This window comes from Pteropus medius, unplaced genomic scaffold (assembly GCF_902729225.1).
Source record: "Pteropus medius unplaced genomic scaffold, Ma_sr-lr_union100, whole genome shotgun sequence".
Classification (NCBI taxonomy): domain Eukaryota; kingdom Metazoa; phylum Chordata; class Mammalia; order Chiroptera; family Pteropodidae; genus Pteropus; species Pteropus medius.
The window spans coordinates 24,515,761-24,540,080 of NW_024354875.1; the positions used below are offsets into that span (position 1 = coordinate 24,515,761).

Sequence of the window (24,320 nt, forward strand, 5' to 3'; positions counted from 1 at the left end):
TTATAAAGCAATAAGAAATTCAATAATTAGTACCTATATCACAATAGTTTTCCAAAAGATTTTGTAAACAGTTGAGAAAATTTATAGTTAATAAATTCTCATTAGATAGATTCATACCCACAAATAGGAAACCCTCTCACCCATTGGTGACTAGTTTTGTTATGACCTCTTATTTTATGTTCTCTTATTTTAAATTCTCGTCTCTGCTACATTACGAAATAAATAATCTTATTTTTTCTTTATTTCAGCGTATTTTCTTTGAAAAAGCAATAACTATTTTTTTCTGCTATTATTGGTTCTTAACTTTTGTGTAACTTATTATTGTTGATACAGGCTTAATGTCAATTGATAGGGGCAATTCTAAGTCATATTCGATCCATTGGTAAAATTAGTGGAGTTAATTAATTACACGGGATCCATTTGAAATTATATACTTCGTGTGCCAATTTTGATATTTGAAGATGGGAATTAGGTAGATAGATTAATATTTAAGATTTCAGAAAAAAATAGCCAATAGTAAATTTCATTCCTTTGTTGAACTACCTTTGCCACATTTCATGATGAACTGTTCTCTTTTATCATGGTTATCCTAAGAATAAGGACCAAAGAAAGAGAGTAGTCTTTTAAAATCTTTAACATGGAATTTTCTTTTTTCCCTAAAATTAACTCTCAGGTGAGTTACGTCGTTTCCATGTTTCTTCATTTTAATTGTTTCACATAATTTTTGTATGGGACCAACATCAGTTTATTTTGATACATAATTTATTCATGATATTCTGTCTATTTGAAGTGAGTGGTAATCTGATAGTTATTTATAGTCTGCTTTCATAGTATATTGTAAATCCAAGTAAATTTGAAAGATCTAAAGTATTTTTCTAAATTTGTTCATGATTTATTAAACCATTTGCAAATAATATAGATATGTGTTTGTATGAGGATAGTACATATTCTAATGCATTTATATGGCTAAGAAATCCTGCAAATTTGTTGTTTCATAATGGTTCTGGTTATACATTTTGCATCTCTAGCTTAGGATGTCAGTTTTTAGACAGCTGATTTTAGAATAAGAGCCTATGTTGTGAATCTCCCTCCTTTGTTCCTTATAAGTTAGGCTCAGTTTCATACTATTCTCTACCTACTATAGGCATACTGCAGTATTTTGGGTATTTGCTATTTAAGTGACTTAAAGACATACCTTCTGTGAATGAGGATAACCAAAATGATTAAAATCATAATTAGAAGAAAGTAAATGTTTAATTTTCTTCTGATGAATTAAGCATTTGTCTGCAGCAGGAAGATTATGGATATTCTTTTTGAGTACTTTAAAAACTGCTTTTAAATTACATTAGGAGCATTTGTAGTTTGTATTGCAGTCTTATTAACAAAAGGACTTGTAATTTTTAGCTAAATTATTTAGAATTATATCCATTTTTTCTTTGTGTAGCTCAGTTTTTTTTCTTATATTTACAAATTGCCATGATTTATTTAGATGACAGTGTAGCACGGAAGTGTTTTATGCTATTATGGTGATTAATACAGAGCGACAGTCTCAACAACAATAGTGCAGTTAATAACAATATCATGAGATGGAAGTCATGTTTAGTAAGTTTAGATAATGACTTCTTATATGAATGGCTTATTTTTCTCATGCTGTCTCACTTTAATTTTCTCTTAAGGTTGATTAATCTGCATTCTAACAGTTGAAAAGCCCTCTTTAAAAAAAATTATTATTATTATTATTATTATTATTTTTTTAATTGAAGAAATGATTTAAATTCCACCTCCCCCATCTATCTCCCTCTTCTCCCTTACCCTCTGGTAACCACTAGTCTATTGAGTCTGTTTGTTTGTCCTGTTCATTTGTTGCTTTTAGGTTTATATCCCACATATGTGTATCATGTGATTTTCAACTTTTTCTGTCTGGCTCTTTTGCTTAGCATGATTATGTCGAGGTCCATCCATGTTGTCACAAATGGCAATATTTCATCTCTTCATATGGCTGAGTAATATTCCATTGTATATATGCACCGCAGCTTCTTTAGTCTTTTTTGTTAACTATGAGAAACAGTATTTAAAAAAATTTCAGTTACACTTGACATTCATTATTATTTTATATTAGTTTTAGGTGTACAGCATAGTGGTTAGACATTTATAGAGTTTACAAAGCAATCCTCTCCAATAAGTCTAATACTCACCTGGCACCACACATAGTTATTACAATGTGATTGACTATATTCTCTAGGCTGTATTTACATCCCCATTACTATTTTGTGACTACCAATTTGTACTTATTAATCCCTTCAACTTTTTCACCCAGCTCTCCAACCCCGTCTCATCAGTTTGTTCCCTATATCTATGAGTCTGTTTCTGTTTTGTCTGAGCATTTATTTTATTCTTTAGAATCTACATATAAGTGAAATCCAGCAATTCCACTTCTGGATATTCATCCAAAGAAATCCAAAACACTGATTCAAAAAGATATATGCACCCGTATGTTGATTGCAGCATTATTTACAACAGCCAAGATATGGAAGCAACCTTAATGCCTAATGATGGATGAATGCAATAAGGAGTTATGGTACATATATACCATGAAATATTATTCAGTCATAAAAAGGGATGAAATCTTACCATTTGCGACAACATAAATGGACCTAGAGGGTATTATGCTAAGTGAAATAAGTAAGACAGAGAAAGAAAAAGCCCTCTTAATTGCCAACTACAGTGGCTCTTTGTCATCAGCCATTTTGAATTCCCTGTTGCTTTTAAAACTTTTGACTATGCCTCTATTTTTAGACCTCTATATCCACATAATTACAGAACTGCACAGCATATCTTTCTAGAAAATGAAGTCATTATTATGATAAATTGATCAAATCACTTCTTGGTGTAGAAGATTGCCAGCAACTTAAAAAATAAAAGAAAAAATTAACAAGTTCCCCACCTGGCACAAGACAAAGGTCTTCTGATAACCCTTCCACTTAACCATCTACTCCCTAACCTTGATTTGCAGCATTTGTCAATTTTCGTGGTTAAGTATCTTCTATGGCTGATTTCATATCACCAAAGCGTATTCACTGAACACAAATTTAGGAAGAGATGTGCACGAGTAACTCCGGAGAGCTGGTGTAACCCAGCTCCAGCACACCACTGCTGCCAGGTTACATATGGTAGAGTACAAGTCATTGTTTCACCTAAAACTTTTTGTAAAAATATCAAAAAATAAGAAACATAGTTTCTATATGTCAGTATAAGTCCATGTTTATTGCAATGAATGTTTAAGGAAATAAAAATTCTGTTTACTTTCTGATAAAAACAGGTTAAATATGCTGATATATGTCTCTGGACCCTTTATGTTTCTGCACTTCCCTTCAGAAGGCATTCTATTTTTCACTTGCCAATATAAATCTTATTTCTTAAAGTCCTCTCCTTCTGTGAGCCAGTTTTTGAATTTTTCATCTTATTCCAGTATACTATGCTGTCAAAAAGGATTTAGATTTGTTTTCATTTATTTATTGAAGAACCATTTGCTGAGATATTAATATGCCAGGTACTGAAATATAAACATGATGAGATAGACCACGTTACTCCCTATAGGTCTTATCATAGGCATTATGAACCTGGTTGTATAATTCACATTTTAATCGAAAATTTGAAAGGTTTGACAAGGAAGTATGATGTGCTAAGAGAGTGTATACTGGTGGTTATACGTAATAAAATTAGATATATTTGATAGATCTGATTACATGGTGGCATAGAATTTCCAGAAGCCATAGAGGGAAAAACCAATGCACAAGTGCTCTCCAAGCCTTTGTTTGTATCACATTTGCTGATGTACCATAGGTCCAAATGAGTTACTTGAGCAAACCCACATTCAACGGTTGGCAGAACAGATTCCACCTCTTGATAGGAAAAGCTGCCAAAATATTATGGCCATTAAAAAAAAAAAATCTACCATAGTATCTACTTATTTGTAAACATCTATACAGAAATGCCAAGTGTTTTTCATCTTTGCTTTCAGATGTTTTGTTTTATTTCTTTAGTTTCACAATTGAATTCCATCAGCTGCCTTCATGGAAATCTGTTTTTCCCCTCAACAGTTCTTCAGCTTTTCCAAGGAATCCTTTCTGTTCTTAATTACCATAATTCCCAGAATAAGCCATTTTCTACATGTGCACATCTTTCTGATTAATACAATACAGAAGTAAATCTGGAAAATTTTACAGTTTTATATTTTTGCTCATTTCCTAACTCATTTCCCTGATGCAAAGTGGCAGGGCTGTTCAGAAATCGTAACTTAGTTCAAATGGGGTTGGGGAGGTGGAGAGTATCACCTTCTCTTTTGCATTCATTTTTTTATGTAGGACACATGTTGATCTCTTTTCTCCTTCCTTGAAAAATAAAACAACAAAACCTAAATGTTTTAAAATAATAGTGAAATTGCAAACTTTTGTGATTATAAAAATACATGTCGTATCTCACCTTACCTTATTTTTTTCTCCGCTTTAACATTCCTCAAAATTGCTCTTCTGTTTTTGCCCACACTATCTTTTTTTTTCTAGATTTTCCCATTTCTCTGAGAATCTGAAACCCACTTATTCCAAGCCAACTCAAATCTTACCTACTCCATGAAACTTTCCTTGATTGCCCAGTTTACCCCTGATTTCACTCTATTAATAACTCCTACAATATTTAATGCCAGGTACCACATAAGAACATTAGCTTTAATGCAGATTGGTGTTGCTTACTGCTTTTATTTGTATTTGAACTCGTGTTATTTATTGCTGTTTTCTTTGGATTTGTGTCCTTAACTATTGGATGGTTATCTTTTTTTAAGTGCAGGTATCATATTCTATAAGAATTCTTTATTGTCTTGTTTCTTGACTAATTTGCACACCAAGCCTTTGAGCACTGTAAACATCCAACAACAAGCTGTCTTATAACCTATCAAAATTGAGAGTTCGCCTTTTTTTTTCTTAGAAAATACTTATTATTAGGATTCATTCATTTATTCAAGAAATGTTGAGGCTTACTATGTTCCAAGATTTTTTTAAAAAAAGCACTGCTATCACAAGATACAAAGTAATTTAGTTGCTATGTTTTGCTTAAGACAGTGTTATGAACTTATAAGCAATAGTATTTTTGAAAATATGTCAGTGCTTTTTAAGTTAATAAATCTCAAACTATGGCTTTTTTGATGAGCAACTTTAGCACTTTCAAGATTTCTTTTTTCTGTATAGAAGAGCCACAGTCATGTGGCCTTTGTTTTGTAATGATAAAAAATAGGGTCAAGTGATTATGACCAGTGCTGGTGTTTGACTTTCTTTTTCTGTCAACAAAACAACACAAGAAACAACAGTGCTGTAGCCTAATTGTATCACTTTGCTATACACATACAATCATTCACATTCTCTTGGTCTCTTTTTTCCACCTCTCTATTGCTTTCACTCAGCAGAGAATTTCTGTTGGACTTAGAGCCCTTTGATATATTATGATAAATGATTACGATAAATGAATGCCTTGTATTTTCTGACTGTTAGAGTCTCCATGGAGTTAAAGATCACATGCTTGTTCAGCTTAATGTACCTGACCTTTTTCTATGATTGACACATCTAAATAAAATGGCTGTAGCAACTCAGTAATTATGCACCAGATGTGTTATATTCATTTCGTGGAAAAAACACAGTTCTCTTCAAGAGTAGAGAGCTTGACCCCTTCCTTGCCAGCTAAATGAAACAGTAGTTTATTAGTATTATTGTTAATCATAGTAAGATTCTTTTCTATCCCAAAATGCAGCTCTTTTCTCACTTCATTTTGTAAACCCTCAGTATGCTATGACCACAACTACTTCAAGAGTTGTTTGAATACTGGTACCTCTTATATTGCTTACTGCTTTTATTTGTATTTGAAATTGTATTATTCACTGCTGTTTTCTTTGGATTTGTGTCCTTAACTATTGGATAGTTATCATTTTTTAAGTGCAGATATCATATTCTATAAGAATTCTTTATTATCTCATTTCTTGACTAATTTGCACACCAAGCCTCTCTCTGAGCACTGTAAACATCCAACATCAAGCTGTCTTATAACCTAGGGTCAGGTGACTATGACCTGCCCAACAAAATAGTATCTACATAATTCACATATCAAAAATCCAGGCTTCGCTAGCAAGATTTGTGCTCAGAAAGCAATGTTACCTTTAATGAACGCTTTTCTAATGGAGAAATTGCATTTTCCCTCAACTGGCATACGAGTAAATTCTGAATAAATTCTAATGTTCTGTATTTATCTCAAAATAATTTTTTCTCTTAATATCATTGTTCCATTTTTGCTAACATTTTCAAAATATATTCATATCTCAATGACCTGTATTTTTAATCCTTTTGGGTTTTTAACATGAGACGAAGTTAATTTTTGTAGACCATTTCAACTAATTTTTTAAAATGCTCATTTGAAAAGATTGCTTTTTACAATTTTTGGCCGTTATTTATCATGAAATAAAAATTATTCCCTATATAATCTTGAAAAATAATTTCAGTTAGGTTTGATAATTGTCAAGTCATTCAGGATAATGACATTTATCATTGTCTCTTGAATTCTTTTTTTTTCCTTATGTGAAAATTTAATTTTGGATATAATTTATAGGAAAAATTTATAATATTAACCTAGAAATTTTATTTATATACTGTTTTCCACAGGATCTGAGGTGATTTTCTAGTTTGTTAGGTCAAAGTTATTATAGTTGGGATTAAAAAATTTGTCAATATAGGGAGAAGTGGAAGACAATGAAATAGGAAAGGAAAATTTTATTTTGCCTTCATATTTACTTAAGATATTGAAGGTGAGCAGAGTGAAGGTGAAAGGGAACTAACAAGTATGAGTGCCTACTATGTAACAGGCATCATGTTCAATATTGTCTAGTTATTATCTCATATAATCTTTATGGAAAATCTCCTAAACCCATTGGTTAGTTTTTAATACTTATATTTGTTAATTTTGTCCTAAAAGCAAGCATGAGGTTTCTGGATCAGAAGTAGCCTATTCTTATTATTGACAGCAATAACGACACTGGTTTCCGTGCCCCATTCTTCTCCTTCAGGGTAATACAAAGAGAACGAGATAGTTATACCTCCTGGAAGGGAGCCATAAGATTATGAACCTGAGAATTTATTCAGTAACTGCTGTATAGCTGTCTTCTCCTCTCCTGAAGGCGGGGACAGAAATCTTTTCTTCCGTATGTAAATAAATCTCAGAAAAGAGAAGGGGAAGGCCCCAGATTAAACCCTTTTAGAATATAAACCAGTAGCTCTGGGCTTTATTATCTTTTTGAAATGTAAACGCATAAATCTGGGAGATGTGTCTATATCTCTTTGAAGATCTTTATTCAGTCAACCTTTAACATTCAAAGCTTGTCCTATAACCCTGGTTACAGGGTTCTTTGCTTTAGAAGTCTCTAGCTATGCAAAAACATGAAAATATATTCTCTATGGTTTTATTACCATGAAGTGCAGTAGTTTCAGGACTGTTGCTATGAAATTTGTGGCCATTAACTTTGTTTGCATTCTCAAGTTTTGTAGCATAATGCATTATTATGTCAGTTATCTATATATTTTACTTAAAATATCATCTCTATTTATGCAAAGATTTATATACTCAATGAAAATTTAGTAAGTACTAAAAACTATCAGCACTGTTGTAGACACTTGGAATATATCAGTGAACAAATTAAAGGTCCTTGCTCTTCTTAAAAACTTTTTGGGGAAACTAGAAATTAAACAGTAAACATAATAAGTAATTCACAAGGTATGTAAGTGCTATAGGAAAAATTAAAATAGGGGAGAATGAGAAGCATGAAAGGTCAGAGGGCATAAAGGGTAGTACTAAGTCAATGTTTAGTGTAGGCTTCCCTGGAAAGGTGAAATATAAGCAAAGACTTGAAGGAGGTGAGGCATTAGCCAAGTTGGAAAAATATTTGGGGCAGTGAAAAAAGACAGTGGGAAGTTCCTAGGGTGGCAGTGAAAACAACAAGGAGGCCTGTGTGGCTGGAGTGAGAAGGAGGTTGGTAGGAGAGGAGACCATGTCATATAGAGCTAACAGGAATGGCACGTGCGATCACAGAGGACCTTATAGAGCATTAGAAAAAACGTGATCTTTTCGCTGAGTGAAATGGGTAACACAGAAAGTTTAGCTGTGGAATGACATGATCTAACTTACATTTTAAGAGGGCTACACTGGCTGCTGTGTTTAGAACAGACTGTTGGGGTTAAAGGTAGACTCAAAAAGACTTGTTGGGTAGGAGGATATTGCAATAATGCGGGTTGGATGTGATGTGGCCCTGACCAGAGTGGCAAAGTGAAATAATCAGTGGACTAATTCAGAATGTATTTTGAAAGTTGTCCCAAAAGAGTTCCCAAGGGATTGGCTGTAAGCTTAAAAAAAAGAGAGGGGTCTAAAATGATTCTAAGGTTTCTGATCTGAGCAACGAGAAAAATGTTTTTGTTATCGAATGAGATGGACATGATTGCGGGGGAGAAGTTTTTTGGAGGAGATTGGAATAAGGAAGATTAGAATGATTAAGATTAAGATTAAGATGTCTTTTAGATATGCAGTGAGGTGTCAAGTAAGCAGTTGGGTATGCCAGTTTAGAATTTGGGAAAGAGATTTGAGCTGGAGATACAAAATCGGGAGCTGCCCACATATAGGTGGTGTTAGGGCAGATTTCGGTTTTGTGGTCCTGAAGCTTATGCAATTTTGAAAGTTCTTTAAGAAAAATAATTGAAAATTTGAATATAAATTAGAGAGGTGAATTTTTTTTAGAATGAGAAAAATAAAATACTATTTGGAAACTGATAAATAGCACAAAATTATAACATTTTGAGAAATAGCATAATATTTTTAATTAACTGGCTGACATACCTCTGTTATACTTTTTTCCCTACATTTTTGACCTCTAATGTCGAGCATTTTTAAATATTATTTTCTGTTGAGAATATAGAAAATTCAATCTTTATCATGATTAATTAAAAGTTATTTTTTATTAATGGTAGTCTAGAAGTTTTCTTTTATCTTTACAATTTATTTTCAATTTCATGAAAAGTTTCAAGGTGGCCTTAAAATTTAAGAAAACTTCTATTAAGCTTGTAAGATTTGGAAGAACTTTCCAGAGACTAACTCTGGTTCTGTACAATTGAAAGCTTGCTTCTTCTCCACTACCCACGTATTTCCAATGCTTGGTAGATTGTTGCCTCTGCATATTGTGACACCGCTTCAGCCTTGAACCTTGTGTCACAGTGTCAGGTGAGTTTGGCACAACTGATACTAGGAGTATTCTTGGAAGCTGTTCCTGCTCCAGGATAGCTAACAATAATTTACTCAAATATGGAAGTGACTGTGAATCACATAAATACGTTCCATTTAAAACCAACCTAAATATATCTCAAGTCTACTTCCTTTTAGTTTCCCAAAATGTCCACAGACACTCAAGTGCTCCCCCTCATGAAAGTATCTTATGTTTATAAATTTTCTTAAAATATATGACCATAAGAACACAGTGCTGGTCCTCCCCCCACTACATATAATCTGCTCACTGACAAAAATATCCTCTTATTTGCTTATGCTTTTGCTTTCTTATAAAATAACTTTCTTTATAGCTATTCAGTGCTATAAATAGCTATGAGTCTTGACCTTTTTTTTTTTTTTTAAACTTAAAGGACTTTATTTTTTCAGGGCAGTTTTAGGTTTGCAGAGATTGTGCAGAAAGTACAGAGAGTTATGCCCCCTCACCCCTGCACACAGTCCCCTCTATTATTAATATTTTGCATTAGTGCTATACATTTGTTATAATTGATGAACCAATATTAATAGATTATTATTAACTAAAGTCCATAGTTTACATTAGGGTTAATTAGTTTTTGTATATTTCTATGAGTTTTGACAAATGTGTAATATTACCTATCCACCATTATAGTATCATACAGCATAGTGTCATTTCTCTAAAAATGTCCTGTGTTCCACCTATTCATCTCTATCCCCTCCCCCTGAATCCCTGGCAAACTCTGATATATTATAGTTTTACCTTTTTCAGCATTTCATATAGTTGGAATTCTATACTATATGACTTTTTTACTAGCTTCTTTCATTTAGCAATATGCATTTTTGTTTCCTCTGTCTTTTTGTGGTTGATAGCTCCCTTTTTATTATTGAATAATACTCCATTGTATGGATGTACCACAGTTTATTCATTAACTTAATATAGGATATCTTGGTTAATTCCCACTTTTGACAATTATGAATAAAGTTGCTATAAACATTTGTGTGCAGGTTTTTGTGTGGACATTGGTTTTCAACTCGCTGGGGCAAGTACCTAATGAGTGAATTACGTATTGAGATTAGAATCTAGACAGAGCTCTTACACCTTTCATAAAATTTAACTCAAAATGGATCATATGCCTAAATGTAAAACATAATATTATACACTTTTAGAAGATAACACAGGACAAAATCTAGGTGACCTTGAATTTGGTGATGACTTTTTAGATATAACAGAAAAGCATAATCCATGAAAGAAAAAATGATAAACTGGACTTCTTTAAAATTAAAACTTCTGCTTTGTGAAAGAAACTGTTACAAGAAGGAAAAGATAAGCCACAGACTGGGAGAATATACTTGCACAGGACATGCCTGATAAAGGACTGTTATCTAAAATGTACGAAGAATTCTTAAAATTCAGCAATAAGAAACAATCCAAATACAAAATAGCAAAAGATCTAAGAAGACATCTCACCAAAGAAGATATACAGATGGTAAATAAGCATATGAAAGGATGCCTAATGTAATTTGTCATTAGGAAATTACAAATTAAAACGATGAGCTACCACTACACACCTATTAAAATGGCTAAAATCCAAAACACTGACAAGATCGAATGCTAGCAAGTATGTGGTACAACAGGAGCTTTCGTTTTTTGCTAGTTGGAATGCAAAATGGTAGGGGCACTTTGGAAGACAGTCTGTAGTTTCTAACAAAGGTAAACATAAGCTTACTGTATGATAATTCACAGTTATTTACCCCAAAGTGTCTTGACTTTTTAACCAGCCCTGAGAGATTTTGCCTCAGGAAATTCCTTCAGCCTAGTCTTCCTTGCATTTAATATCTTCAAGAAATCAGTTCAGCTGTGTGTCTTGGCGTCCTCTTCTTTTCTGATTATGTTTGGATATGATTTCAGATTGTTTATTTTAGCCTTGACTTGGCAACTTCTTAGGATGTTACTTCTGGCAATTGCCCACCAGATCCACATTCCACAAACAAAGGCGGAGAAACAATATTCATTATACCCAACCAACTCTCCTTTGGTTTCTTTTTAAATTTTTTAAATTGTGAAATGAAGCATACATGTGGAAAAGTACGTGAAGCTTATGAATGATATTTAGTAAATATTTTAAAAGTAAAAATTAGTATCATAAAACAGAACATTTTTGGTATCCCAAAAGCTCCTTGGGTGTCTCTTCCCAATCATAATTCCTACTCTCCTTTATGCAATAGGTAACAATTATTCTGACTTTTGAATTGATCTTTCTCTGTATATGTGTCCTTGAACAATGTATTTAGTTCTTCTATTTCTAAAGCTTTATAAAGAGAATTACATATATATATATATTTTTGCTGATTAGCACACTTGTGAGATTCACCTATGTTGTTGTGTATATCTGTAGTTTTTTCATTGCTGTATATGTCCCATTGTGTGACTACATCTTGCCTTATTTATATATTCTATTAATAGACTTTTGGGTTGTTTCAAGTGTTTTGTCTTTATAAGAAGTGATGCTTTAAACAGTCTTATATATGTCATATATATATGACATATAAAGAAGAATCTGGTGATAAATTGGATAGGCTTTGAGATGACTGGATAGATTGTGCATTTACTGAGGTAAATGATAGTTAATACTTGGGCAACAAAGAAAAAGATGAATTTCATGGACATGTTGAGTTTGACATGCCTGTGGGAAGGATGTTGAGGTGATTTTTCTAGTAGGTGAATGAATAAATATATCGATCTGCAGTCTGAGAGAGAGAATCTGGTGTTAAAATGTAGGTCTCAGTACCTGCAATATATATAATACATGTTATATACATTATCTATCTTCTATCTATCTATCTATCTATCTATCTATCTATCTATCTATCTATCTATCTATCATCTATCTATCTATCTTTATCTATCTATCTATCTATCTATCTATCTATCTATCTATCTATTTATCATTTATCTATCATCTATCTAAGCATGTTAGTTGGAGTCATGAGGTCAAAATCAGAGTTCTAGGGATCCCCACCTTGAATGGGTAAGTAGAAGATGAATTGCCAAAGAAAACTAGTATAACTAAAAGAGGAAGGAGGAGGACCAAGAGAATGTTAAGTCACAGAGAAGAGAGTGGCCAATGGTATTAAATCACAGATAGAAATAGTCGAGCTAAAAAAACTCCCTAGAATTTGGCATTATTAGGGACCATGGTAAAATCCAGTTTATTAGACACAGTGATTATTTCACATACTTAACTGTGAAGGGAAGGGAACTTATGAGATAATTGGTTAGTTGAGGGTAGGTAGAAAAGTAGAAAAAAACCTTTTTTTTTTTAATGAAGAGAGTATGATTACAAACTATGGGGAATAGAGATAGATTATTAAGACAGTTAATAAATTAATGGTGATTATAAAATTTATAACCAAATATTTAGTATTGTAAATGTTTGTGACAGACCTGTATAGTACCAAAATATAGTGCCAAGGCCCAAGATTTACAACATCATAAACACTCAAAAACTCTGTGCTGGATTTAATTGGACTGAGTTTCTATTAACATGCAAATCATCATCTTCTGTGCTCCGGAGTAATTTAGAGTTTAATTTATGCTTTTACTTCTGATGAAGGTCATCGGACACTATTTATTGGAGTTCATGTGCCCCTGGGAGGAAGAAAAAGTCATCGACGTCACAGGCATCGTGGTCATAAACACAGAAAGAGAGACAGAGAAAGAGATTCAGGATTAGAGGATGGAAGAGAGTCACCTTCCTTTGGTAAGAGTCTTTCTCCTTGTTTTTATAAATTTATGACTGTAATAATATTGTACTTGTTTGTACATTCCATGGTAAGACTTCATACTCATAAACTTGTTTATACTTTTATAAAATATGTTGCGTTGGAGAGATTGGGGAGAAGTAGGGGAGAGAAAGCTTGCTCTTTCTTTTGCTCTTGTGCATCTGCTTTGTGAAGGTGAGAATTGTCTTAGATTTGTGATCGAGGAAATACATTTAAGTAGTAAAACTTAGTTGTATAAACTTGGTCATCTATACAAATAAAAGTCATTGTTCTAAGTAGTTTGACAATACAGGGGGAAAGGCCTTCATTAAGTTCCCACTTACACTATTGCTGATGCTATCCAAATTGCTTTCTTAGGATGTGAACTTTTTACTGTTTTGAATGATCTTCCTTTGAAAGTAGATTCAGAATATCAAAGTATAAATGGTAGTTGTTAACAGTTCCTGAGAGCCCTAGGAGCCAGTGTACATGATAAAACCAAGAACCAGGCTTTCAGTTCCTTTGACCTTCTCATCTCCTATGACCTTCTCCTACACTGCACCCAGCTCACCTACTCATCCATGATTACTCTACTCTGAAGTCACTAATTCATCACCTTGCTCTCTGATCACAGGTTCTCTTCTTATCTGCTTGTGCAACTGCTTTTCCTCTCTACATTTTTTTTACCCATGTAATAATCTTTATTTCCTTATCCAACTCTGATTTCATAGCCTATAATTTTAGCAATACTTCTGCTAATATTCTAAATACCTTAGATCGCCTGTTTTAGTTTTATTCATCCCTGCTTTAAAAACCATACTTATTTTGAGGTTCCCTTGTGTCTCCACTTTCTCTCTGGCCTCCCAAGTAGGCATACTCTGCCAGACATAGCCATTCAACAGGGAAGATTGTATCCATTTAAATTCATGACTCAAGTAGAGCTTTAACACCTTCTCCCAATTTTATTGCATTCTTTGATTTTTGAAAAAATTATTTTTCGACCTTCACCATTTCTTCAACATGCTCCTTTTCACCATCACTTAGCAGATACTTCTTACATAGAAAGAAATATGTCAAGAGAAAGAATTCACTCAACTTCCCATCTATTAAATATACAGACCTATATATGCTACATCTGCAACCATCCTTTTTTTTTCTCTTAATACAAAAAGCTTATGTTCTGTTGTTTCTCACCAGGAAAATGATATAATTTATAATCTAGTTGACCTCTTCCTTTCAACTGGATTATTCTCCTCTTTTAAACTTGATGCAATCTCTCCTATTTCAAATAGTCCCCCCACCTCCCTCTAACCCACATTCTCCCTTTCAGCAGTATTCAGATATGAAGTAAGTTAACAGCATATAAAGTTTAGGGTAACAATTTTAATTTCCATACTCTATAGACATTGCTTTATTCAATATCTGTTTTCACTAAGTGCTGAGGAGAAGTCTATAGTTTCTGTTTTTTCATTTTTAAATTTATGTGTTTTAAGCTTGCGTGCTTATAGACATTTTTTCTGTGTCCTTTTCGTTAGGAAAACTTACTTAGATAGGCCTAATGGTGGGTATATTAAAAAGCCTTTTCAATCTGCATACACTGATATTTTTCCACTTGGAGAACATTTTCCTATTTTGTCTGATTCTGTTCCATTTACTTTGGTCTCTTCTTTGTGAATTAATTATCTGCATGTTGTATTTATAATATCTGTTCTTTGTTGTTTTCCTTTGTAGCTTGAAGTTAGCATCTTATATTATTCATTGGATTATCTGGAGCATCAATTTTGCATTTTACTATTTCTATTAGGAAGTTTGATATTTTGCTGTTGCATTTTTAGTTTTTTAAAAATTTTTTTATCTCATTCTATTTTCTTTACATTTCTTCCTGTTCTTTCCTAATTAGTTTTTGTTTTTCTGCTTGGAAAGGTCTATGCTTTTATTGTCTACTGAAGATCCCCACTTTTCCCAGACATTTTCTTTTGATCCTGAAGTAGATAATGTTTAAGGGTATGATCTTCCTTTGAGCCATCTAGATTTTTTGACTTTCCATTGATTTGTAGGATTTTTATAGACTCCTAACTTTTTTTTCTTTTCATTCATCATTTTACAAGGCCGAGTGTATCCATACTCTATATGTCCAGCTGGGTCCTCCAGAGAAGGGCTGCCATCAGCACGCCCCTTGTCTCCATCACCATATGTGGTTACAGGCATCGATTTCCTCAAATACCATTAACTTCTGCCAAAGGTTCATTGTTGCTGGGGAGTGGGTAAAGAAAAGTACCTCGGGTTTCCTGAATCAGCATGATAGAAAGATGATCGTCTTTGAGTCAGTGGGTAGAGGAGAGTGGAGAAGTGAAAGTGTCCTCATATATTCAGATTTTTTTTTGTTTCATGAGGTAGAGTTTGGTAGTGTAATAAAGAGACAGTTGGGTAGATTTTTCTGACTTAAGCTCCATCTGCTTACAGTTAGTTGAGACTCCTTCTTTAGACTCTGGAATGGATTATCTGTTGGACTAAGCTTTAATCATTACTTCGAGTTTTCATTATTTTCTAATATTTGAGAAAACATATTCACATCATCTTATGTTTAGTAAATGAACAAATATAAGCTTGTTCCCTCTGCTTCTGTCATCTTTTTCTTTATTTCCATAGCTGGATGCACTATGTCAGTTTTTCTAGAACAATGGTTCTCAACATTAACTACACCTGGGAGTTTTAAAAACATATTCATGGACAAGCCTCATGCCAATGAGAATCTCTGTGGGTGGAGTCCATGCATAAGTATTTTTTAAAGTACCCCAGGAGATTCTAATGTACAGCTAAGATTGAGATCCACTGTTCTAGAAACTTTGCTATTCGAAGTGTGGTCCATGAGCCAGCATTATTAGGTTCACATTTGAGCTTGTTAAAATTATAGAATCTTAGGCCTCAACCCCAACCTCTTGCATCAGAATCTGTATATTGACAATATCCTTGGGTAACGTATGTGTACATTAAAATTTGACAAGCTCTAGAATATTGCTCGTCAAAACTTCTTGCACATTAGAATCAACTCAGAAGCTTGAAAAAATATTGATGCTGGGCCCCACCCTCAAAGACTTTTATTTAATTATTGTGGGTATTTCCTTAAGCATTAGTATTTTTAAAAAGTATTCCAGGCGTTTTAATATCCATCTAGGATCAAGAACCATTGATCCTAAGAAGCATCTGCCTCTTTATTTGGCAAAACTTAGAAATCAGTCAGGTGACCCATATTCTCCCTCTGATGTGTCAGTCACTATTTTCTGGATGTCACCTACTTCCTTCCTCCTACAACCATCTGAATATCTTCATTGACATTTAGACCTAAGCTCTGTTTTATCAGCAAGAATATTTGGCACCCTGGTGGTCTCTAAGCAGTAGAACTTCTTTCCTTCTTTATTATTTTTATTTTTATTTTGTATTTTTATTTATTATTATTTTTAAATTAAATTTATTGGGGTGACATTGGTTAATAAAATCATATTGGTTTCAAGTGTACAATTTAATAATACTTATATGTATATTGCATTCTGTGTTCACCACTCAAAATTAAAGCAGTGGAACTTCATAGATTTTTTTCAATTTCTTCAGGACTAATCATCTGCCTTTATTCCTGTTTCACAGTCACTTCAGATGCCTTGATAATCAAGTATTCAGTCACATGCTGAGTCTTAAACCAAGTTATAAACACCATCCCACTTGATTTGGGCTTTGATATTCTGCATAGTGAGAATATAGTTGTGCTGAAGTCTTCAAAGAAATTTTCTGATCACTTAAGGATATTTATTTTACTTGGAAGGATTTCAAAGAAAATCTTTTGAAGATATTCCTTCAGGTGCCTTAAAATTCTTAAAAATTCAATTTCCTAAGAGATATAGGATAGAGGATAATGTGAGAAAGCTGTAGGATCCTGGAGATTTTGTATTATAATTTGGAAAATGGACCTATGAAACTATGGAGTCATTGGGGCTCATATTTCTGGAGCAAGCATCAACTTCTTAACAAAAAGATTTTTAGGGAAATGTTTGAATTTTGGCACTCTTAAAAAGTTTTGTCACTCTATTATATAAGAAACATCAGCAGATTCCCACTTTATTTTATGACCCAATCATGTAAGGCAGTGTTGTTAGAAACCTGGTTATATTAGTACGGCTTCTAGGAAAAAGTGAGCAGATCTTTACTGTAGCCAAAAGAGATTATGTTTATGCACAGGCCTGCAATGGCTGGTTCTAGGCCACCAAATCTGTAGTTAGAATGTGACTCCTGGGTGAGTCCAAAGATACATTCAGCTTTTGGGCTGTGCAGTAGTGTGATGGTGATGCTTTGATTATACAAAAAACTTTCAATGTCCACAAATAAGTTCTTCGTACTTTTGTTACAGCACTTAATAAATGTAATAATTTATATAAGAATGTGATAATTAATAATTTTCTTCCTATTGCAATCATTTCCCTGATAAGAAAAAGCTGCTAAAAATTTGTATCTTGTTACTCTTAATGTCATCTTTCATTCACCTTGTATAATTTGAAATTATATTTTCAACTGGAAACATGAATGAGTTGTTTACAAGTGATAAGTTTGAAGGATAAACTTGAAGTCAGTGAAAATATGAATGATAATGAGGGAAATTCAGAACACTGTAATGTTGATTTGCTCCTCAGCTTCCCAACAAAAAGTGTAACAAGAGAAATTATAAAAATATATAAATTAAATTAGCTAATCTATAAGCAGGAGAAATAAATCTTAAAAACATAGACTCTATTAAATGCTTATTTAAAATACAGTATTCAAAATACTGTATAAATGAGCACAACCCTGGAATTTGACTTAGGATTTTCACAGTCTTAAATGGTAAATTGTGCACACATTTCAGGAAAAATGAAGCAAATATAGAAAACATGACTTTAAAAAGCTGTTTTTTGATGAGCAATGGCTTTTTGTTCCTATTTATTTAACTCCCAATTAGCTGATATATAAGAATATTAATATATTTTTAAAATATATTAAAAATTATGTTATTATAAAATATGACACAAGTATTTATGTGTTAAAACATAAAAACATAAATGTATAACTCAAACATCTGTGTAACTAACGTCTTGACTAGCACTCAGAAAACCCCTTGGAGCTCACTCCCAGTCACTGCTCTTTCCCTGCTTTCCAAAAGGATGTCTAGTGGGTCATATGCTGGGTGTTTTGCCCATTTTTGAAATTAGTATAAATGAAATAGTACAGGAGATATTTGTTTGTGTCTTGCTTTGTTGTTCAATATTGTGTTAGTGAGATTCAACAATGTTTTTGGCTGTAGCTTCAGTTTATTCATTTTTCATTATTGTATGGAAATCATTTGCTTGTATATAACATGCATTCTACTATTGATGGACCTTTGGATTATTTACATTTTGAAGCTAGTGTGAATAATATTGCTATGAACATTTTTGTATCTGTCTCTCAGTATACATATGCATTTCTCATACCTAGAAATTATTTACTGCTGAATTATAAGGTATGCATATTTTGAATTTCAGTAGGTAATGCCAAACAATTTTCCAAAGCGGGGTACCAGATATTCATGCTCTTTCCAGGAAAGTATTTTGTTTTACATTCTTCTCAACATTTGGCAATTTCATTCTTTTAACATCACCCATTCCAGTAAGGTGTGTAATGGCATGTCATCGTTTTAATTTACATTGCTTGATTACTAATGAGATTGAGCAGCTTTGCATGTGTTTTTTGGCCATTTGGATAGTACCTATCCAAGTTTTCTACTTGTTTTTTTTTGTTTGTTTTGGTTCTTTTTATTTGATTTTTTTTTTCTTATTGATTCGTAGGCATTCTTTGTATATTATGGATATAAGTCTTTTGTTGCCTTTACATTTTTTAAATATCTTCTCATATTTGTAACTTATCTTTTCACTGTCTTATGGTGTCTTTTGATGTGTCTACAGATTCCAGAAGAGGCTGCTAAGAGGCGAGATGCTTATTTTCTAGTGTAACTATCTCTATACTATTATTTATTTCCATTATATGTTTTGGTAAATATAGAAACAGACCCTTTTTTTGACCTACCATATTCTTGGCTACAGTTTGTATTACAATGCTCTGTGTTGTTAGTTACCTTCTTAAAAATAGATAAAATACCTATCAATATAGGAGATATATTTACGATTAGAAAATTCTGATTTTCGTAGTATGGGATTTATATGCTTTGTTATACAATTTAAAGGTGCATAGACATGAAAAAATAGTCATCAAATAACATACTTTAAGCATTTGCTGTATTGAAAGATAATCTGAGTCCCTCTTTAAGATGTTAAAAGTATGTTGGTAGGATGATCATGAAAAGACTTTTGTAAATATAACATAATACTTATAAAATCAATTCTACTTTAAAGAATGAAAAACCAGATACAGGGAGCCATATGTTCCCTTGAACTCAAATAAAATACTGCTTGTCCTTGAACAGATAGTTCTACTTTAATAAATCATAATTTCCTATACTATTACTATTATTATTGTGTCTTAGAGAAGTCTTTTAAATACCTGATACCTTACCTCAGACTTTCAAGTCCTTTTTATTTATAACTGTAAGGGTCTTATTTCCTTGTGTTTATTTTATGATTGGTATTTTAAAGGTGTGGGCGAATGATCCTCATGCTTTATGAAACACTAATAAGTCTTATATGCCAAGTTTATGCACAGAGCAATTGAGTCTTTTGGAATGAATGCATAGTAGTTATTATAGATACTCAGATTACTGATGCAGAGTAAACTGAAAAAAAAAGTCACAGAAAACAATGGTAAGAGAAAATGTTTCAAAAGCATGAGGAACATAATACACTTGTTGAGGCATGGCTGCTCAGGGATGTGGATGCTGACAAGAGAGCGAGTAGTTAGAACAGGTTATCATGTAACACAAAATAGCTATGTCTGCTCACACTGGGTAGGTATAATGAAAAGATTTAATTGATTTCTTAGGGTAACTCTAAAATTGCAGTTTATGCTTTTGAGTACATGTGTGGCAACTCAAAGTATTGATTATTTTTTGTCCAGAACAGCCACAAAGGCAACAGACTAATTAGAAGTATTTCATTTGACTATGATCAAATGATCAAGTTTAGTAGATATTAGATAGCTATCTCCCAGGTAGTATAATTTTAGGAAAAAGATGGGACCAGGTTCTTATTTCAGATCAATCAAATCAGCAATGTCTATGTAGCACTGGTGATTTTCTTAGGTACATCCAATGTTTATAATAATTCATGTCTCATTTCAAAATAAACATTCATATCTCATCTAGAAAATTAGCATTTTTTTTTGAAGAGGTAGTGAAGCATGAGACTTGGCTATTGATTTAATTCTTCTTCGTTTCGCTGTAAAATTTAGTTTGACAATTTTCTTAAAATATTTGGTAATGAAACCAAATCTCATATTATTAACATTTTGAAAAGAAATACCTTACTAATGCCCATAGCAAATATGCTATATAAATGTAGTTTCTTTTTCTTCTTTCTTATAATTTCTTAAATGTATATAATCATGTATAAAATACAGTGCTGCAAATTGGTGGGAACAATTAACATTTAAAAACTGGGATGTCCTATTTTTTAAGACTATTTTTTAGAGCAGTTATATATTTATAACAAAATTGAGAGGAAAGTGCAGAGATTTCCCATGTACCCCTACCCCCACACATGTATAGCCTCTCCCAGTATCAACATCACTTACCAGAATAGTACATTTTTTACCAGAGATGAGCCTACATGGACACATCGTAAGCACTCAAAGCCCATAGTTAACCTTCGGGCCTGTTAATGTTATAATTCTGTGGGTTTGGACAAATGTATAATGATATATATCCATAATTATAATATCATACAGAATATTTTTCTGTGCCCTAAAAAAGCCTCTGTTTTCAGCCGGTTTTCCCCTTCCCATGCAAATACTGATCTTTTTACTCTCTCCATAGTTTTGCCTTTTCCAGAATGTCATGTAGTTGGAATAACACACTATGTAGTCTTTTCAGATTGACTTCTTTCATTTAGTAATGTACATTTTAGTTTCCTAAAAAAGTCTTTTTATGGCTTGATAGTTCATTTCCTTTTAGCGTGAATCATATTTCATTGTTTGGATGTACCACAGTTTATACGTTCACTTACTGAAGGACATCTTGGTTGCTTCCAAGTTTGGCTACTTATGAAAAAAGCTGCTACAAACATCTGTGTACAGATTTTTGTGTGGACGTAAGTTTCCAACTCTTTTGGGTAAAAAAAGGAGTATGATTGGCTGGATCATATGGGAAAGGATGTTTACTGTTATAAGAAACCACTAAATGATCTTCCAAAAGTGGTTGTACCATTTTTGAATTCCCATCAGTGATGTGTGAGAGTTCCTGTTGCTTCATGTCCTTGCCAGCATTTGGTGTGGTCAGTGCTCTGGGTTTTGGCAATTTTCATGGGTATGTAATGGTATTTTATTGTTGTTCTACTTGCATTTCCCTAATAACATATGATGTGTAAATCTTTTTATATGCTTAATTACCAAATGCATATCTTCTTTGGTGAGGTGTCTGTTAAGGTCTTTGGCCCATTTTTTAAAATAGGTTGTTTATTTTCATATTGTTGAATGTTAAGAGTTCTTTGTATGTTTTGGATGACAGGCTCTTAACAGATATGTCTTTTGCAAATATTTTCTCCTGATCTGTGTCTTCTTTTCTCATTCTCTTGACAATGTCTTTCACAGAGCAGAAGTTTTTAATTTTAATGAATTCCAGCTTATCAATTCTTTCTTTCATATATAATGTCATTAGTGTTGTATGTAAAAAATGTACCAACCATCTAAGTTTTCTCCTATGTTATCTCCCAGGAGTTTCATAGATTTGTGTTTTACATTTTGGTTGATGATCCATTTTGACTAAATTTTGACAAAGGATGTAAGGCCTATGTCTAAATTTGTGTTTTTATAGATGTATGTACAGTTGTTCCAGCATCGTTTGTTAAAGAGACCATCTTTGCTTCATTGCCTTTGCTCCCTTGTCAAACATCAGTTGACTGTATTTATGTGGGTCAATTTCTGGGCTCTCTATTCTGTTCTATTGAACTCTTTGTTCTTTCACCAATACCACACCGTCTTTATTACTGTAGTCTTTATTAAGTCTGATGTTGGATTCTGTCAGTCCTCCAAATTTGTTCTTCTCCTTCAATATGATGTTAGCTATTCTGGGTCTTTTGCTTCTCCAGATAAACTTTGGAATCAGTTTGTTGATGTTCATAAAATAACTTGCTGGGATTTTGGTTGGGATTACATTGAATCTATAAAAATCAACGTGGAAGGAACTGACATCTCGACAATATTGAGTCTTCCTATTCATGAGCATGTATGCCCTATTTTATAAACTCCTTCATTAATTTGCATTGCATTTTAAGACTGATTAATACCAGTGCCATTTTTAATAAGTTATTGTGAGATATAGAAGAGATAGTGAATGAAGATGCCTGACCCACAGAAGATATTAATAAATTAAAAATCGTTTTTCTCTCTTTGTATAATTGTATCATAGTCAACTACTATTTTAATAAAACATAGCTTAAAGGTCAATGACTCATTTATGAATATGAGTCATTTGTAAGATTCTTATGACTGTTACATTGAATGAACACTACTTGTAGGATTTAATCATAAAATAACTCTATTTCTGTCTTGTACTATTTTTTTTTTGTATTTATTCAGTGGATCTAATTGTTGTTCTGCTCCTGAATAAAAACTGTGGGCAGTTCCCCAGCTTTTCTGGTCACTCTTAGGTAATCTAAAGTCCTCTCATCAGTAATTAAAATATTTAGTTTCATGGATTAGTGAAAACTTTGAACTTACTTTAACCATAAGGCTTTTCCTCCCTTCTTTTGCACAGGCATGCTACAATTGAGGGAAGAAGATGCAGTTCCTTTATTTTTTTCTTTTATCTTCAATTAGTCCTTCTTCCAGATGTGCCTAACTCTAGCTTCTGATTCCTTCATATTTGGAGCACAAGAAATGAAAAGAACTAAGTGGAGTGGGTCAGGAAAGTTCTTACTTAACTGGTATTATTGCAAACTGATGTTATATTCTCTATGCTTAAATTTACTCATTCTCTCCTGGAGGGTCTCTCACCTGAACTCTCTCCTGCTTTATTACTTATTCTTACTTATTTCCTAGGCCAGGGGTCCCCTACCTGCAGGCTGTGGACTGGTACTGGTCCTTGGCCTGATAGAAACTGGCTGCACAGCAGGAGGTGAGCAGCCGGTGAGCCAGTGAAGCTTCATCTGTATTTGCAGCCACTCCCCAGTGCTAACTTCACCTCCTCAGCTCCAGATCATCAGGCATTGGATTCTTATAGAGCACTGGTCCCTGGTGCCAAAAAGATTGGAGACCGCTGCCCTAGACATTCAGCTATACTGATAGATGGTATCTGCTGAAGTCTTGTCAATGCTCTATGGCAGCCTCTTGGACAGGAGCTAAAATGAACCCACATTGATTGCAAACTGATACAGCCACTATGGAAAACAGTCTGGAGGGTCTTCAAAAAATTAAAAATAGAACTACTTTATCACCCAGCAATTGCACTTCTGGGTATTTATCCGAAGAAATCCAAAACATTAGTTAGAAAAGATACATGCATCCCTATGTTCACTGCAGCTCTATTTACAACAGCCAAGAAATGGAAACAACCTAAGTGCTCATCAGTAGATGATTGGATAAAGGAAAAGTGGAACATATACACAATGGAATATTACTCTGCCATAAAAAAAAATGAAATCTTACCATTTGCAATGACATGAATGGACCTAGAGGGTATTATGTCAAGTGAAATAAGTCCAACATAAAATGGCAAATACCATATAATCTCACTTATATGTGGAATATAATGAACAAAATAAACCAACCAAACAAAATGAAAACAGACTCATAGATACAGAAAACAAACTGCTGATTGCCAGATGGAAGGGGGTTTGGGGGCTGGTGAAATAGGTGAAGGGATGAAGAAGTACAAATTGGCAGTTACAAAATAGTCATGAGGATGCGAAGTATAGCATAGGAAATGGAGTTAATAATATTGTAATAACCATGTATAGTATAGGTATTAAATGAACTGGGGGAAATCACTTTGGAAATTATATAAATGTCTAATCATTATGCTGTACACCTGAAAGTAATATAAAGTAATATTGAATGTCAACTCTAACTGAAAA

The 24,320-nt window shown here is 33.1% G+C and overlaps 1 protein-coding gene across 16 annotated transcripts in view; it reads left to right on the top strand.

The window, feature by feature from the left end:
• Positions 1-24,320, top strand: part of SLC4A10 (solute carrier family 4 member 10) — a 242,430-nt gene that overhangs the window by 91,787 nt on the left and 126,323 nt on the right. For 15 of the 16 annotated variants that reach the window (XM_039855402.1, XM_039855396.1, XM_039855393.1 and 12 more), the window contains one exon: positions 12,930-13,076. The exons of the other annotated variant lie outside the window; for it this stretch is intronic. In XM_039855402.1, the coding sequence (XP_039711336.1) occupies positions 12,930-13,076 (147 nt within the window). The remainder of the gene's footprint in view (positions 1-12,929; positions 13,077-24,320) is intronic. 16 annotated transcript variants of the gene reach the window in all.